Genomic DNA, 15,696 nt, shown 5'->3' with positions numbered 1-15,696 from the left:
CCGACATCTGAAATGAGGTACAAAAGGTCATCGAGTTACAAACAACACAGAAAGAAGGTATTTCTGCCGGAGAGTCGGGCATGCGCGAGGAGATCTCCACCAGGGATGGGGCAGGTGGGGCGCTGGGCACCCCTCCCTCGCCGCAGATGGGGACGCGGAGGCCAAGACGCCGCTTGCTTGGAGCAGCGCCGTTCCCCTCTTGCCGACGCCTGCGCCAGCAGCTGGCACTGCCCCATGCCGCGCAGCACGTGCTCGGGCCGAGCGGCAGGGATCGGCAGCCTGTCGTGCCAAGTTTCCTAATGCAATTTGCAAACGGCTGCGAGGACACAGCCAAGCCGGAGCGTGACTGGGAGCCGGAGCCGCTGCGCCTGCCGCGCTGCCGGTGGGATGTGTGCTGCAGAGAGGCGGCGCAGGGCTGCGGTGTAGGCGAGCCAGCCCAGCCCGGCTTGGCACACTCGGTGCCGCGGTGCCAGTCGCACCGGCATATCGGCCTCTGAATCCAAGTGGGGGAAACAAGGCTGTCGCATCCCTGGCGGAATGCTGGTTTATGCGGCAGCAGGCGCAGGGCTGAGGCGCTTCCTCCCGAGATTGGGAGCTCAGGCTGGATGTGCCCAGGCGGGTTACAACCCCCTCTTCCACTTTCACAGAGGCAACACCCAACCGGGAGCAAATCGCTTCCCTGCTTGCCCTGTCAGGCTGGTTCGTCTGCTGGCAGGGCTGTCCTGGCAGCGTCGAGGTGCCTGGACGCTCATAAACCTCCCTCTTTGCCTCTGATGCTGCAGAGGTGCAGGAGGAGGGTGGAAATCTGCTCCCCAAACTGGGATTGTGGCAGCGGGGAAGGGGGTTCGTGCACACGGACTCCCACCTGACGCGAGTTGAGAGCTTGCGCACACACACATGAGAGAAACTGCCAACAAGACAAGTTACCAACAGGGCTTGTTCAGAAAAAGAAACAGGAGGAGCTTCTAAATTAAGTGATGACTGCGCAGCCAAGCGTGTTCCTGACAGGCTCCCATCGCTCAGCTGCCCTTTCCAGGCTTAAACAATGGCGGAAATAAACGTGCTAATTTAATGAGAATTAAAACGAAGAATTAACTTATCATCTGTCTCCACGGGGGCAGGGGATGTTACGTTCCGGTTAGGCAGACAAACAAATTCAAACTACCCAAAAGAAACAAATCAGCTTTACTGAGGGAGCTGGTTCATTTCTTAAATAAAAACAGAGAACACAATCAAGCCAGTTGAGCTGAACATCCTAGAAAGGGAAAAGGGCAGGCAAAAGAGAGAAGTTGAGAGAACTTGTGGCCAAGGCCCGACTCTGGGGACGATTCCTCGGTGACCTCTGTGTCCCGGGGAGGAAGGGGGAAGGAGGGCAGATCGGCAGCGGCGAGATGGTTTTTGGGAGGGCACCAGTAAAACCAGAGAGGGAAGGTGCCTGGCCCTGCACAAGATGGTGCAGCTGAATTAATCCCGCTGCCTCACCTACGCACAGGGAAGGAGCCTTTCCCGAGGAGCTTCCTCCTTGCAGAGGTGTTGGATCTGGTGTTGGGTTTCCCACGGCCGCATCCCTACGTGTTGCTTCTTTCCTTTGATTTTTCACCTTTGCTGTCCTGGTGGGAAGAGGAAAGAGCGGCAGAGGCTTAGGCTGTCCCACCACAAACACCGCGCAGGGCTTGCAGAACTATCGCCAGGGTTCTGCGAAGCGAACGCCCTCCACGCCCAGGTACCACAACCCACCAACCCACGCTGCTGGCTCCCTCCGTGCCCACTCGGCACAACCAGCTCTCCTCGTGGTTAAACATTTTTCCACGGCGAGGCCTTTCAAAGAGCACCTCGATCAGACGATCTGGTGGTGGATTTACAAACACCGCCCGTTTCCCACCCCGCCCTGTGCCACACACCACCTCCCCACGTACCGGGAAACAACCGGCACATGCCTGCCCGGGTCCGGGCTTGCCGCGATTCAGCCTCGCTCAGCTCCCATCTGCTAAGCGAGATATTAAAAAGGAAACCAAACACACACGTGGCACTCTGGCACACACACAGAGCTCACGGCGCTGGAGCAAGGAAGCTCTTCCCAGCACAGAGAAATGGCTCTCGTCTCCAGAAAGCCCTTAAGTCTCTCGCCTGAATTATCTACTGCTAAGGTCTCAACATCTATCCTTTCAGGGAAGTCACTGCCTCCTAGCTTAGTACTAGATCTTTCCCTTTCTAAAGCATTCTGGTTTCTAACCTGAATAAATAAAGAAAAACAAAGCAAGAGCCAACTTCAGACTTACTTTTTACGTGGGTTTAGTTTTAAAGTATTAAGAAACTCAAATTAACTGGAGCCCTGCTTGCCACCTGCAACGAGAAGCTGAGGTTTGGGATATGTCAAAGATTGGGCAGTTTAAGGTTTCCTTTGAACAATGTAATTTTGGGATAGGAGAGAGAGAGACTGCAGCATCGCACGCACCCCACAGCATCACACGGGCACAGATTCACGCCCAGGGGACGGTACCTCGGGAGGCGGTGGCTTGATGGTCACAGGCTGGGATGTCCTTCGAGGCGGAGAAGGCTTGGGCTGCACTTGCTGCTGGACAGTGTTGTAGTAGGTGACTCCTCCATAGACCTGGGACTGGGCCTGCATTCCCCAGGGAGCAGAAGGGTCAGTGCTCTTTGCTGGGGGGGGTGCAGAAAGCTGCGTCCCCTGCGAGAGCAGCATGCGACTCGAACAGCCTTTACAGCACACAGCTGGGCTGTGAGGAGATGCCACCATCCAGGCAAGCAGCCAGACTGGATGGGGGTTGATTTGGGCTATGATATCCACAAGGATACAAAGAACAGGAGCACTTCAAACTCCCCGAGCGCACTCGCCTAGCCCTGTCCTTCGCCAGGACCCCCCTGCTCAGCAGGTACGGGCTGCAGCGATCCACAGCTACGCTGGACTGAAGGCTGTGGCAGATGGGTTTCCCCCACCCCGCTGAGTTTCGCAACTGCCATATAATATCTGTGCTTTGCAAGAGCAGTAGCTACCGTTTTTCTGCACAAACATGGTGAGTAACAGGTCCCTTTTGCACCAAGATCCCCTCCAGCTGCCCAGAGGATCAGGATCTGTCCCAAAAGCAGGGCGATCAGCCCAGGGAAGGTCAGAGAGGTCGCAGGGCTCCGGGAGGATGCACATCTCTCGCTTGCCACTGCGTGTCAGCCGTGTACCGCTCACAAGGCGGCCACGGGTTCAGCATCACGATGCCCACAGGGATCTGTCTCCTCACTGCCTTGCAGCTACTGCGGACACTGAGGCTGGACATGGAGCACATCCATCCCATCCCGGGCTTTCCTGGCCAGTGCCAAAGAACAGCATCAGCCAGATCCCAGCCTCCTGCTTCCACCTCAAACAGAAAGGACTTCCAAAGCAATTTTCAAGGTGCTCTTGGCTTAGTAGGGATCTGGAAGGGATGTAATGGCTTAAAGGCTCCCTGGGGGCTGCTTCCTCGCCCTGCAGGGTAAGACCTCGATTCTGAGATCCACCAGCATAGATGTTTCAACCAGCAGATCTTACATTCCGGGCAGCTGCACCTACATGGGAGCAGTCCCCTTCTGTCACTCGCCCCACGGAGAGAGAGGGGTGACAGTAAACAACCTCCCACCATGGAGCAGCTTGCTGCTCCACATCATCTCCCAGGAAACCTAAGAACAGCCCCCCACACCACAGGATCCTGTCTGCTCTCAATGGGAGGAGACGTGGAACGCGCTGGCTTACCTGCGTGTTGGAATAGAGATGAGGAGGGGGCGGAGGGGGTAGTGCTCCTGGGGGATAGGGATAGCCAGGATTCCCAAAATTCATGACTCCAGGAGGGGAGAAGTAAGTCGGCGCAAGCAGCTGCTGCGGTGGGGGCTGGCCTGGGGGCATGGAGACTGGCGGAGGGTACAGCCCAGGGTTTGCCATGGGGGCTGGCGTCTGGTGGGGATGTAAGCCTGGGAAGCGAGAGAGATAAGCTGAAGTTGACCGTTGTGTGTAAAGCCAGCGTGTCCCATGGAAGGTGGGAGCTGCTGGAATGGCAGCAGGAAGAAGCAACGCTTTGCCCAAAGGCCGTTCGGGCAGCCACGAGATCTCAACTCCTGTGCTGGAGAGGAAAAAGGGAAACAGTTCACAGCACAGCAGAGCACAGCCCCCTCTCCAGTGCCGGGGTCCCAAATCACCAGAACCGGACATGGCCCTAGTCAGCACACCCACTTCAGGAAGCAGTTTTTGTGGGCAAGATCGAGAACATGCCAATTCAACAGCTCTCAGTTCTGCTTTTCTTCGCTGAACCATGAGCCGCAGGGATGGAAGGACCAGCCTGGCACAGCAGCTGGCAGAGCCGAGCGCCCCACTGAAGGGGAAGCGGCTCAGCCAGGACGGTCTGCACAGAACCTGCAAACATCCAGCTGGAGGCTGCTAAAGCAGTCAGATTGACTCGGTCCTGTGCTGGCTGCAAGGGCCAGAAACGCCTGTTTTTCCTTCCTTAAAATTCGTATTGTTCCAGCCTGACTGCAGGAGGGAAGCAGGTCTCTTCCATGTTGTAGAAATAAGAGAAAATGGATTCCCCTGGTGACAGAGTCTGTGTGAAACCAGAGTGATTTGCTCCCCAGCACAGGCTGAGCCTCCGCAGGGCACAACCGAAACATCGGTACCAGCTCCCCACTGCCCTGCTGGGAAGCCGGTTCCTCACCTGGATGAGGGAGGTGCATTTCTGGCTGTACGATCATCCCTTGGGGTGGTAGCGGGGCTGGATTCTCACTGTGGGTGTAGATTGGTCCCTGGAATTGGACTGCAACAAAACAACAGTTGGTAAGGAAAAGCTCCACCGAGTTTTATCCTACTGCAGCAAGTCACATGCGCAGCTACAGGACTGGAACGCAGCACTGCAAGCTACATTCCATCAGCACACGCGGTCTACCAGGCTCACAGATGCTACACGCTCACAGCAGAAGAGCCTCCTACACCCATTACAAAGCAGAATACTCAGGGAATTTCTTCTCCTGACACTTTTCCTCCCCGACGAGGACAGGCTGAGAGAGTTGGGGTTGTTCAGCCTGGAGAAGAGAAGGCTGCGGGGAGAACTTAGAGCAGCCTCCCAGTTCGGAGAGGGGCTCCAGGAAAGCAACGAGGGGCTCTTGATCAGGGAATGCAGGGATAGGACAAGGGGGAATGGTTTTCAGCTGAAAGAGGGGGGATTGAGATGAGATCTGAGGGAGAACTGTTTCCCTGTGAGGGTGGGGAGGCCCTGGAACAGGTTGCCCAGAGCAGTGGTGGCTGCCCCATCCCTGGAGGGGTTCAAGGCCAGGTTGGATGGGGCTTGGAGCAACCGGATCCAGTGGGAGGTGTCTCTGCCCATGGCAGGGGGTGGGACTGAATGGGCTTTGAGGTCCTTTCCAACCCAAATCATTCCGTGATTCTATGAAATGCTGGAGGAAATTCCTAATCCCTCCTCAGTCATGTTCTACAATTCTCCCCGCTCTTAAATGTCAAAGACGTTGCTCTGATTTCAAGTTAATTTTAAATCCCAATTCTCACGAAAAACAGCAGTGTCCTAGAGAGCTCTGGCACGGGGAGGCAGTAACAATGGTTTTGTATTTTAGGGTGGTTAAACACTGACCACGGAGGCTCAGAGCAGCTTTTTAGTTACCACATGAGCCAACACAGCAATGCCATTTACAAAGGAAAGACGAAGCTCTCCGTCTGCCTGGCCCTAACAGGAGTCGGGGGACTCCAACTGCTCAGGCCTGAGCACAGACAGAACCTCAGGAGCAGAAACACTCACGTGGGTCGTAGTAGTGCCCTTCCATGATGCTGATGTGCATGGGAGGAGCAGGTTCCGGCACCGGTGGTCTCTGCCGCTGCGACGAGTAGCGTTTCACACGGCCCCCCTGCACCGCCTGAAAGAGTTCCAAGCCATTGGGAAGGGTCAGCATGAGGAACAGGAGCCCGCACACTCCTCAGCAGCCCCTGCAGACTTCTATCTGGGTCACCCAGTAAAAACCATCAACACCCACAAAAGGGAAAGGCTGAGGCGTCATAGGGAGCCTCTAATTACAACCCAAGAACAAATAAACACTCGTCTTCCACCCTTCTAAAAGCAAGAGTCACATGTGACGTGCTTTACCATTTCCTCCATCCTGTTAAACTGAGGCGGTGGCCCAGTTCCCACGTGCATATGGTTAGGGATACCTGAGGAAGAAACAAACTGGTTATTATGGTTTGCATTTGTTCCCAGTAACGAGCCACCTCACCCACTGACGGCGCTGCCAGGAGGCACCCAGAGGACGTTATTGTACTACAAACAGGCACAGTGCTTGCTTCCGTGATGAGAAACCTTCTAACAGCTTCATCTCTTGGGTTATAATTCTGAACGTTTCAGGGCAAATTAGAAGTCGTTGTGCCACTGTGCAATCATCTGTGCTGCTGCTCAACACCCTTGCTAAAGGAAAGAAAATCCTCATCTTGAAATCCAGGTCCTCATCCAAGCTCTGTTCCTGCAAGGACAAGGATTTCTGACAAGCAGAAGCAAGCAATGGCGTAGGACTGGGTGAGCTGTAGTTTAAACTCTCTGCGGGGCGCAACCACTTCTATCACAGACTTCTTTTAACTCCAACAACAAAGCTATGGTGCACAGTTAAGACCCCAGCGCCAAACTGATCACAGGTGACTCCAAGGAAGCGAAAGTGGATGAAACAAACACTACAAGGGCTCAGGGATCATCGATACAACACATATCCACACAGGTGTACACACCGTACGCAGCAAATGACCCAACTGCTAGTGTCTCTACCCAAATGCCTCCCAGAGGCGACTCCAACCTTCTCTGCTAGGAAAAAACAACGGGGCAGCAGAGCAACACACCCTTCTGACAGGCAGCGCTCTCCCACCTGCAGTCTAGAGCTGTCCCACTGTGAATTTTTTAGATGCTCTGTTTTTAAGCCTCAAAAAGGAAGAGTACACAGCCTCAGCTGCAAATCCCAGCGCTTCTGAACCCTTATTCCACTAGCATGTTTAAAGACCACCTCCTCGCCTCTGCAGCCAAGACCAAGGTTCTGTTCACACAAAGGTTTTGCCAGTCTTTGCCAGTCATATTGGTACAAGATGACTTAAGGTTTCATGACCTAAACCTCAAGAGATGCTTATGAAAGCAGCATGTCGCTTTCTTCTCCTTGCTCCAGTTCTATTCCCCTCGGGAAGAACTCTAATGGTCCCCAAAGAAGACTCTAATTCTGCAAAGAGATAATTATACCTGAACGACCTCTCCCACGGATGCTCAACTAGAACTCGGTCCTTAGCTCAACACAGGGGAAACTCTGCCACAAATCCCTCCCTCAGCCGCCTGCCCGCTGCAGCCAGTGGAGTAGCTTCCTCCTGCCAGGCACACATGGATTTTCCAGTCCCAGTCAGGCAAATCCCTATGCTAAAAATTGAGCTGTTAAAGAGAGGAAAGCTCCCTCCCGCCTCAAGCAGGACGTTACAGGAGCCCAGTTATTCATTATCCTTTCTCACCTGCCAGCTGAGCACAACACTCCATATCTCCTGAACTTTGACTCCTGCTACACCTGTACAAAGTCCTTGTTACCTGTTCCACACAGGCCTTCAGCTTCACCAAACCTTCCCCACTCTCAGCACAAAACAGGGAAAGGATGTACTTTTATGTCCTTCCCAGCCCTAATTCAATTAACCTGCACTGGAGAGTTTAATTTCTCCTTTTTCTGTTCTGTTTTGCCCCCCACTAACCACCCCCACTGCACTTTCTCATCACCATGGGTTTCCACACCGAGACAGGGCTAAGGCAGAGACAATTCTGGAGCAGCTCTGCTCTGAGGACAGGCTGAGAGAGTTGGGGTTGTTCAGCCTGGGGAAGAGAAGGCTCCGGGGAGACCTCAGAGCTGCTTCTAGTGCTGAAGGGACTCCAGGAAAGCTGAGGAGGGACTTTTTACAAGGGCATGGAGTGATAGGATGAGGGCGAATTACTTTGAATTGGAAGGGGAAAATTTAGATTAGATATTAGGGAGAAATTCTTCACGATGAGGGTGGGGAAGCCCTGACAGGGAGTGGAACTGGATGGGTTTTGAGGTCCCTTCGAACTCAAACAATTCCACGATTCTATGAATTCAGCTCTGACCGACTACACAAACAGAGAACTTGGCCTCAGCCAAGTGCAAAACGAATAGGCTGTACCCACTTACCCCTCAGCTCCCGGGGCTGAATGAACTGAGACTGCCCCGGTGTCCAGTTCTGCTCGGCAAGATTCATTTGGGTCATCTCTTGCTCGAGTCCATCCAAGTTGGATTCTACCGGCGACTCCCAGTTACTGCTCTTGGCTGGTGGGGGGGACGTCTCAGCTTGCGCGGGTTTTGGAGGCACAGGAGTCAGCCCTTCCGAAGCGGGTACTTCATCAGGCAGCTTCCCTGCATCCCCAGCTTTGATTCTGGTCCTTCTTGCCCGGGAATAAGATTTCTTTTCAATTGGTCTGTCTGGTGGTGGCTGTGTAGCGTCAGCAGCAGCGGCTTGGTTTTCCAAAGCAATCTCCTCCTTCACAGGGCTGCTGTGGACGTGCGCCGCTTCCATCTCGGGTGACTTATCTCTCGGTGGGGTTTGCTCTGCACGCTTCACTCGATAGCTGCTCTCATGTTTCGTTTGTTCACCGTTTCGAGACAGATGCTGGACGCTTGCTTCTGAAGTTCGGTAGCCTGGACGGCTCTCTTTGTAGCCACCCATCCTCGGGTAGTTCCTAGGCGGTGGCATCCTCCCCGTCCCCGCGGAGCTCCTGTTGGTGAAGGTTCGTGGAGGAGCAGAAGTGCTGTCTGGACCCTGGTGCCTTGGGGGCTTATTTGGCCTCTCGTTGGACCAGTTTGGGTCTCGCTGAGGACTCCCAAACCTGAGGGAGAAAAATAGCACAAACTGGAAAGAAATCCCTGGGTGAGGGGCACCACTGTGCCAGGGAATCCCTCTCTGGGATGGTCTGTCTGGAAATCCCAGGACCAAGGTCCCACCATGGAGTCAAAGCAAACACGAGGGCTTCCCTCCCTGGAGTTTCGGATCTGTCTCCCGCTGGGACCAGACAGTCTCTAGTTTGACCTTGCTGCTCACCTCGGTTTGCGCATCCTCCTCGGCTTGATGTCGTCTGGGTTGTGAGCTGACCTGATATCATACCCATAAAGCGCAATCAGCTCCTGCCTGGTTTTGGGGGCCTGCTCATCCTCCCGGAATTTGTCGTGCTCCCAGCGGCCCTCATCCTTCCACAGCTTCCGCTGACGACCTTTTGGCCTGGAACAGTTACACAGGGAGGAGTAAGAGATTGTCACAAAGCTAAGGAGATGTGGAAGCTTCAACCAGTCCCACACACAGACACCGAGCATTTCTAGGGCAGGGTGGGCACAGGAGACAGGGTCTTGTTCGTCCCACTCTTTCTGCCCAGAAGCTGCTGCTCTACCCACTGCTACTTCAAAAAGAACATGGATCTGTCGGAGTGAGTCCAGAGAAGGTCACAGAGATGATCTGAGGGCCGGAGCACCTCCTGTACAAGGACAGGCCGAGAGAGTAGGGGTTGTTCAGCCTGGAGAAAAGAAGGCTGCGGGGAGACCTCAGAGCAGCTTCCAGTGCTGAAAGGGACTCCAGGAAAGCTGGGGAGGGGCTCTGGATCAAGGAGGGCAGGGATAAGATGAGAGGGAACGGTTTTGAGCTGCAAGAAGGGACATTGAGATGAGATCTGAGGGACAAATGTTTCCCTGTGAAGGTGGGGAGGCCCTGGCCCAGGTTGCCCAGAGCAGTGGTGGCTGCCCCATCCCTGGAGGGGTTCAAGGCCAGGTTGGATGGGGCTTGGAGCAACCGAATACCGTGGGAGGTGTCCCTGCCCACGGCAGGGGTGGAACTGGCCAGGCTTTGAGGTCCTTTCCAACCCACACCATTCTGTTCTCTAAAAGCAGCAGGAAGGCCCATTGCTCATTGGGGAGAGGTTTTCATTGTGGCTTTTTTTGCTCCACCTTCACCCTCTCCTTCCAAACAAAGAACCATAATGTACTGGGAGGACACTGCAACCACTGAAGCATAGAGAGATTCTCCTTGCTGATCTCTTCCCAGCGCTTCATACCAAGGCAAGGAGAAGCACTTCCAAATGCTGGCCTGGGAATTAGTCTCACCCTACCAAAGGAAGGCAGCAGTGCGGGGGACGCTGACATACCTGACCTCCTCCTCCTGCGTCTGCCCTCGCAGGTCATGCTCAAAGAAAAGCCCTTTACGTGGGATGTAAGCTGGGTTCTTCCGATCCTCGTCATCATCCAGGTGCTTGGGAACCTTTTTCCCCACTTTATTCTCAACAGGCTCAGTGCTCTCCTGTCGAAATCAGACAGCTCTCACCACTGCAGCAGTCCCTCTGTGAGGAGCTTCCCGCGGCCCAGAGAACGCATGGTGAACACCTACCTGCCCATCGCCGCTTTGCCTCTCGCCAGTCACCGCGCCTTTGGAGTCGGGTTTCTCATCCCCTTTCTCTGCTTTTGCCGCTGACTCACAGGAACCATTACTATCCTGCTTCAGTTCCACTTTGGCACTTTCTTCCTCGCTGTAATCCTCTTCCTCGGCCTGAAAGAGTCCAAGTTACTCAAACACGCACCTTCAGCAGCGAGTTCCCCGGGAATTTCCCCACACACGTCCCCAGATACAGAGTTAGATCCCTGTTCTGCTTGTTAGGGACCTGACTCTATCAAAGCCGAGGATAAGCTCTCAAGGTCCTCCCTATCCCTGTCTTTTTAGGGAAAAGAGCAGTGATTAAACGCAACACCTCTTCATACCAACTCTCACCAGCAGCATCAAAACAAATAGTCTGGCTTTCTGGAACAGCCGGGATCAGCTCTGGCACAAAGCCACAGCCTCTCACCACACCGAAATGAATCATAGAACTGCTTGGTTGGAAAAGACCTTTGAGATGATCAAGTCCAGCCATACCCATCCACTACTAAACTATATTCTTGAGCACATCATCTGCCCAGCTTTTAAATCCCTCCAGGGATGGGGACCCCTCCACCTCCCTGGGCAGCCCCTGCCAGGGCCAGAGAAGCCCTGCAGTGAAGAAATTTTTCCCGATGTCCAATCTGAACTTGCCCTAGCGCAACTTGAGGCCATTTCCTCTCATCCCGTTGTCTGTCACTTGGGAGAAGAGACCAGCATCCACCTTGCTACAACCTCCTTTTAGGAGTTTCCCCTTGGCCTCCTTTTCTCCACGCTAAACAACCCCAGTTCCCTCAACTGCTCCCAGTAAGACGTTTCCCAGTTCTGTTCCCCTTCTCTGGATGCGCTCCAGCCCCCCTTTCTTGTACTGAAGGGCCCAAAACTGAACCCAGGATTAGAAATGTGCCCTCAACAGCACTGAGCACAGGGGCACAACCCCTTCCCTGCTCCTGCTGGCCACGCTGTTTCTGATACACGCCAAGATGCCATTGGCAGGAGACTGGTGAACAAGAGCCCTCAGAGCATCCCTTCCTTCCCACACTGAGGGCCGGGATCCAGCCAGCGCCGTTTCCAAATTCCCTGGAGTTACTCAGCTGACTCACTCGAAGCACTTTGCTCGCAGGAGTATGACCTCGTTTCACCTCCCAGGAGCCTGCAAGCCCTGCTTAGGCTGGAACCGACACTAAAAATAACTCTGTGTGATTAACAAAAAGACTGCTCTATTTTTCTCTTTCAACACAGCGTATTTGCACATCAACTGCTCCTTTTGTTTACTTTGGGGAAACCCAGACATGGCATTATTTTTAGGCACAGGAACAGAGTCATCCTGGCACGTCAGTGATGCAATAGTCCTGTAGCTCCAACGGCCCAGGGTGTCCCAGCGCTGCCCTGCTTCCACGCATTCCAAGCCTCCAGGGAGCATCCGCACAGGCTTCCAGATGGAAGAGACGCTGCACAATGAACACAGGGAGCTGACCCTACCCTCCACGCTCCTTCCTCACTCAAGACAGAGATTCACAAATTAACAGACCCTACAAGCTTTGACTGCCTCTGCCTTGCTGTTTTGTGTTTTTTCCAACTGCTGCCCTCCTCAAGATCCCTCAAATTGCTGTCTTGAGAAAATGGCTTTCACTAGAAAACCTTCACTGCAATCACTAGAAACCAGAACTTACCATCATAGAATCGTGGAATGGTTTGGGTTGGAAAGGACCTCAAACCCATCCAGTTCCACCCCCCTGCCATGGGCAGGGACACCTCCCACTGGATCCAGTTGCTCCAAGCCCCATCCAACCTGGCCTTGAACCCCTCCAGGGATGGGGCAGCCCCCACTGTTCTGGGCAACCTGAGCCAGGGCCTCCCCACCCTCACAGGGAAACATTTCTCCCTCAGATCTCATCTCAATCTCCCCTGCTGCAGCTCAAAACCATACCCTATTGTCCTCTCCCTGCCCTCCCTGATCCAGAGCCCCTCCCCAGCTTTCCTGGAGCCCCTTTCAGCACTGGAAGCTGCTCTAAGGTCCCCCTGCAGCCTTCTCTTCTCCAGGCTGAACAACCCCAACTCTCTCAGCCTGTCCTCAGATGGGAGTTGCTCCAGCCTTTGGACCACCTCCATAGCTCTCCTCTAAACTTCTTTGAAATAGCAAATTTACAGCTCTCAACTCAAAATCCAGGGGAACCTGCCCCTCCCTGGTGAAGGCAACAGAGCCGGGATTTCCTCAGCACACACCCAGTACTCCCGGGCTGCGTTCCTCGTGCTGCAGGCAGCAGACAGGGATGCTGCTGGGGATGCTTCCAACCCAGCACTTAGCTTTTTAATTTCAACTAATTAAAACACAACGAGCATCCCACACTTCCTTCCACGCCCTCCTTGGTCACGGTAAACCCTTCTCCCTATATCCAATGTCTGAGTGGCCAGGCATTTTTCCGTCCACGGATAGTGGCTCTACGTCTGCCCCACGGCAGCACCGGCAGCTTCTCCAAGGGCTGGACTCCACCAGAGCTCCCAGCGCCGTGGTCTGTACGCAAGGAAAGTGCCCGGCAAGGGGCTTGGAGTGAGAGAAGCCACTTTCCTCACCAGCAGTCATGAGTGCGCTGAGTCCCTGCACGGCCGGCACGAAGCACACGAGCTGGTGTCTTGAGACAACAGCAATCGCTGCTGACTGGGCCAGCGGAAAAGAATGAAGGACACAAACTGGGTTTCGTGCTAGAATTATGTGAGATGCAATCACTCAGCAGAACCCTTTAAACACCAGGACAGAGACTCCTCTTACCTCTGAGTCTTCAGCGCTTTCATAATCTGAGAGCACAGCTGTGGGGAGAGAAAGGAGTTTGGAGTAAGGGCAGGAGAAGAAAGGCAGCTCCTCTCTGAGCATCGCAGGGCAGCCGCGGGCAGCGAGCAGTCCCTCTGAGGGGAAGTCGAGGCCAGATCCCGGACGGCTACCACTGCCAGCACAGACAGGAGGATGCAAAGGCAAGTCTGGGGCACGCTGTCCCTGCACCCCACATTTGCCTACTATTGCAAGTCAATATTTGCGATAACAACAGCCACAGGACTATTGGAGAAAGCATTTTGTTTGGGTTCTACTCTCTGCATGTAAACACTTGCAGTACCAGACAGTCGTCACTCACCATCTCCTTCAATGCCATCCTCGCTTTCCTGCGGAGAGGGAGAAAAATGGGTGTTAGCAGAGGGGTCCCTGGGGCATCGTACAACCCCAAACACGACCCTAACAAGGTTTGGCCCCAGTCCTATCACATCCAGCCTTGGAACAGCTTCAGTGACCGAGAAAGAAGAAATAAACTCAGGGCTCCCAGGATCTTTCTCTTAAGATCATTCCAGCGCAAGCTATGCTGTGGAACGCCACTCCAGAAGAGAAAGCACAGACTGTGTTAACTGCTGGTGGTCTTTGGGGGGAAAAAATGGACATGGACAGGCAAACCAGGTTCTCCTCTATCATCATGGAGAACCAAACAGCTCACTTGGGAAGGACAAGAGGATTACTCAAAGTAGGAACCCAGGAATAACAAACAGATGCCAGCAGGACCAAGAGCAGACAGACATCTGTCAGACTCTGGTAGCAAAAACACAACCCTGGGCCCGGGAGGAGACACTGGATGAACTGGAAGAGCTCAGCAAAAAGGAGCTCAGGGAAAGTTTGGAGTGAAAGAACAGACTGAGAGAGCTCAGCAGGAAAAACAACTCCAGATCAAAAATAAAACCAGCCAACGCATCCACGAGATAAGCCCAAACACCAAAACAACCCAGAAAAAACGCGCCGTGCTTCAAGGGGACCCTGAAATCACTGGCACTAAAACCCACAGCAGGTCGATATCACACCCGGCCGTACGCTGCCAGAGGAGAACCCCACAGAGGTGGGGGACAGCAGCCCCACAACCCCACGTAAAGGGCTTTTAGTGCCCTCAATAAAAAAAAGGCTGCTCAGGGATGAGAGAAAGAGAAAGAGGCCTGAGTGGGCAGCACAACCCTGACCACATCCCCTCCCACCCCCCTCAGACCCCATCACTACCCCACCACCCTCACTCCCCAGAGCCCCCTCTACACCCTCTCAAGTCCCCCCAGGCCCCAGTCTAAACCCACTAGCCCACGTCTGAGCCCCCCCACACCTGCAGCCCCCGCATCCTCCAGGCTTCCCCTGCCCCCTGTTCCCCTCTCAACCCCCAAAGGCCCATCCCACACTCCACCCTGGCTTCAAGGCCCCCCCTCACCCCCCAGCTCTCCCCACACCCCTGTCCCACCACCTCGAACCCCTCCTAAACCCCATCCCCTCTCATTCCCCTGTCTCTAAGACCCCCCACCTATTTCTCCCCCATCCCCTTCATCCCCTATCCCACCCCTTGACTCCAAGGCCCACCCCATCCATGTCACCCCATCGGCCCCCATTGCCCCCAGCCTCCCTCCTGTACCCCTGGCCCCCCCCCGGCTCCAATCGCCCCCCAACCCCTCACCCCCAGCCCCTCCCTTCACCCCTCAGGCCCCCCTTAATCTTATTAGCCCCCCCTTCACCCCCCACCCCGGCTCTTGGTCGCCCCCCCGGCCCTCCGGCCCCCTCCCTTAGACCCCTCAGCCCCCCCTTCACCCCCTCAGGCCCGCCCCCCCTTCACACACTCGGACTCGGCCTGGCCCTCAGCCCCCCACTCGCCCCCCAGACCCCTCTTAGTCCCCTCAGCCCCTCCTTAACCCCCTCAGGCTCGCCCTCGCCCCCCGCCCCCATTCGGACTCGGCCTAGGCTCTTGGCCGCCCGCCCCTTAGTCCTCCCAGGCCCCCCTTAACCCCCTCAGCCCCCCTTTGCCCCCTCAGGCCCCCCCCTTCGCCCCCCACTCACACACTCGGACTCGGCCTGGCTCTTGGCCGCTCCCCCGGCCGCGCTCTCGGCCCCGCGGCCCCGAGGCCCCGTTCCGAGGGCCCCGGCCGAGCCCCGCCGAGGCGGTCGGTGAGGCGAACCGGATTGCGATCCGGATGCCGAACGGGAACGGGCAGCGCTGGCGGCCGAATCGCCGCTGTCGGAGGCGGCGGAATCCGAATCGTCCTCGCTGTCCTGCGAGGCGCGTTGCCGCCGCCGGTCCGCCATCTTGGGCAGCAGCGCGCCGGACTACAACTCCCAGCAGCCCTTGCGGCGCGATACCTCACCGCCGCCGTCCCAGCAGCCCTTGCGGCCTCTTCCTCTCTCCCTCTCCCTGTCACTCTCTCCGTCCTCTCTCTCTCCCCGGCAGGGGGCAGACGTG

General features: G+C 55.3%; 1 protein-coding gene across 5 annotated transcripts; it reads right to left on the bottom strand.

Moving 5' to 3' along the window:
- Positions 1-1,166: 1,166 nt before the first annotated feature.
- On the bottom strand, positions 1,167-15,576 carry CASC3 (CASC3 exon junction complex subunit). Of its 5 annotated transcripts, XR_008453551.1 has the most exons (15): positions 15,297-15,576; positions 13,582-13,609; positions 13,224-13,261; positions 10,430-10,588; positions 10,191-10,342; positions 9,101-9,277; positions 8,197-8,888; positions 6,129-6,193; positions 5,787-5,901; positions 4,695-4,793; positions 3,743-3,957; positions 2,501-2,623; positions 2,280-2,356; positions 1,917-1,984; positions 1,167-1,610 (listed from the first exon to the last, which is right to left on the bottom strand). XR_008453551.1 is itself a non-coding variant. In XM_054088088.1 (14 exons), exons 1-13 carry the CDS (start codon positions 15,540-15,542, stop codon positions 2,321-2,323), a joined length of 2,145 nt encoding a protein of 714 aa, XP_053944063.1. In that variant the 5' UTR covers positions 15,543-15,576; the 3' UTR covers positions 1,167-1,610; positions 2,280-2,320. The 5 variants fall into 5 exon arrangements, 3 of the variants coding, with proteins under 3 accessions (XP_053944063.1, XP_053944064.1, XP_053944062.1); XR_008453550.1 differs by having other exon boundaries at positions 1,917-2,356; XM_054088088.1 differs by lacking the exon at positions 1,917-1,984.
- Between the last annotated feature and the right edge of the window lie 120 nt (positions 15,577-15,696).

The sequence above is a fragment of the Cuculus canorus genome, chromosome 25 (assembly GCF_017976375.1).
Source record: "Cuculus canorus isolate bCucCan1 chromosome 25, bCucCan1.pri, whole genome shotgun sequence".
Taxonomy (NCBI): Eukaryota; Metazoa; Chordata; class Aves; order Cuculiformes; family Cuculidae; genus Cuculus; species Cuculus canorus.
Note: the sequence above shows the minus strand (reverse complement) of the source record. Positions and strands in the feature narration are given on the sequence as shown.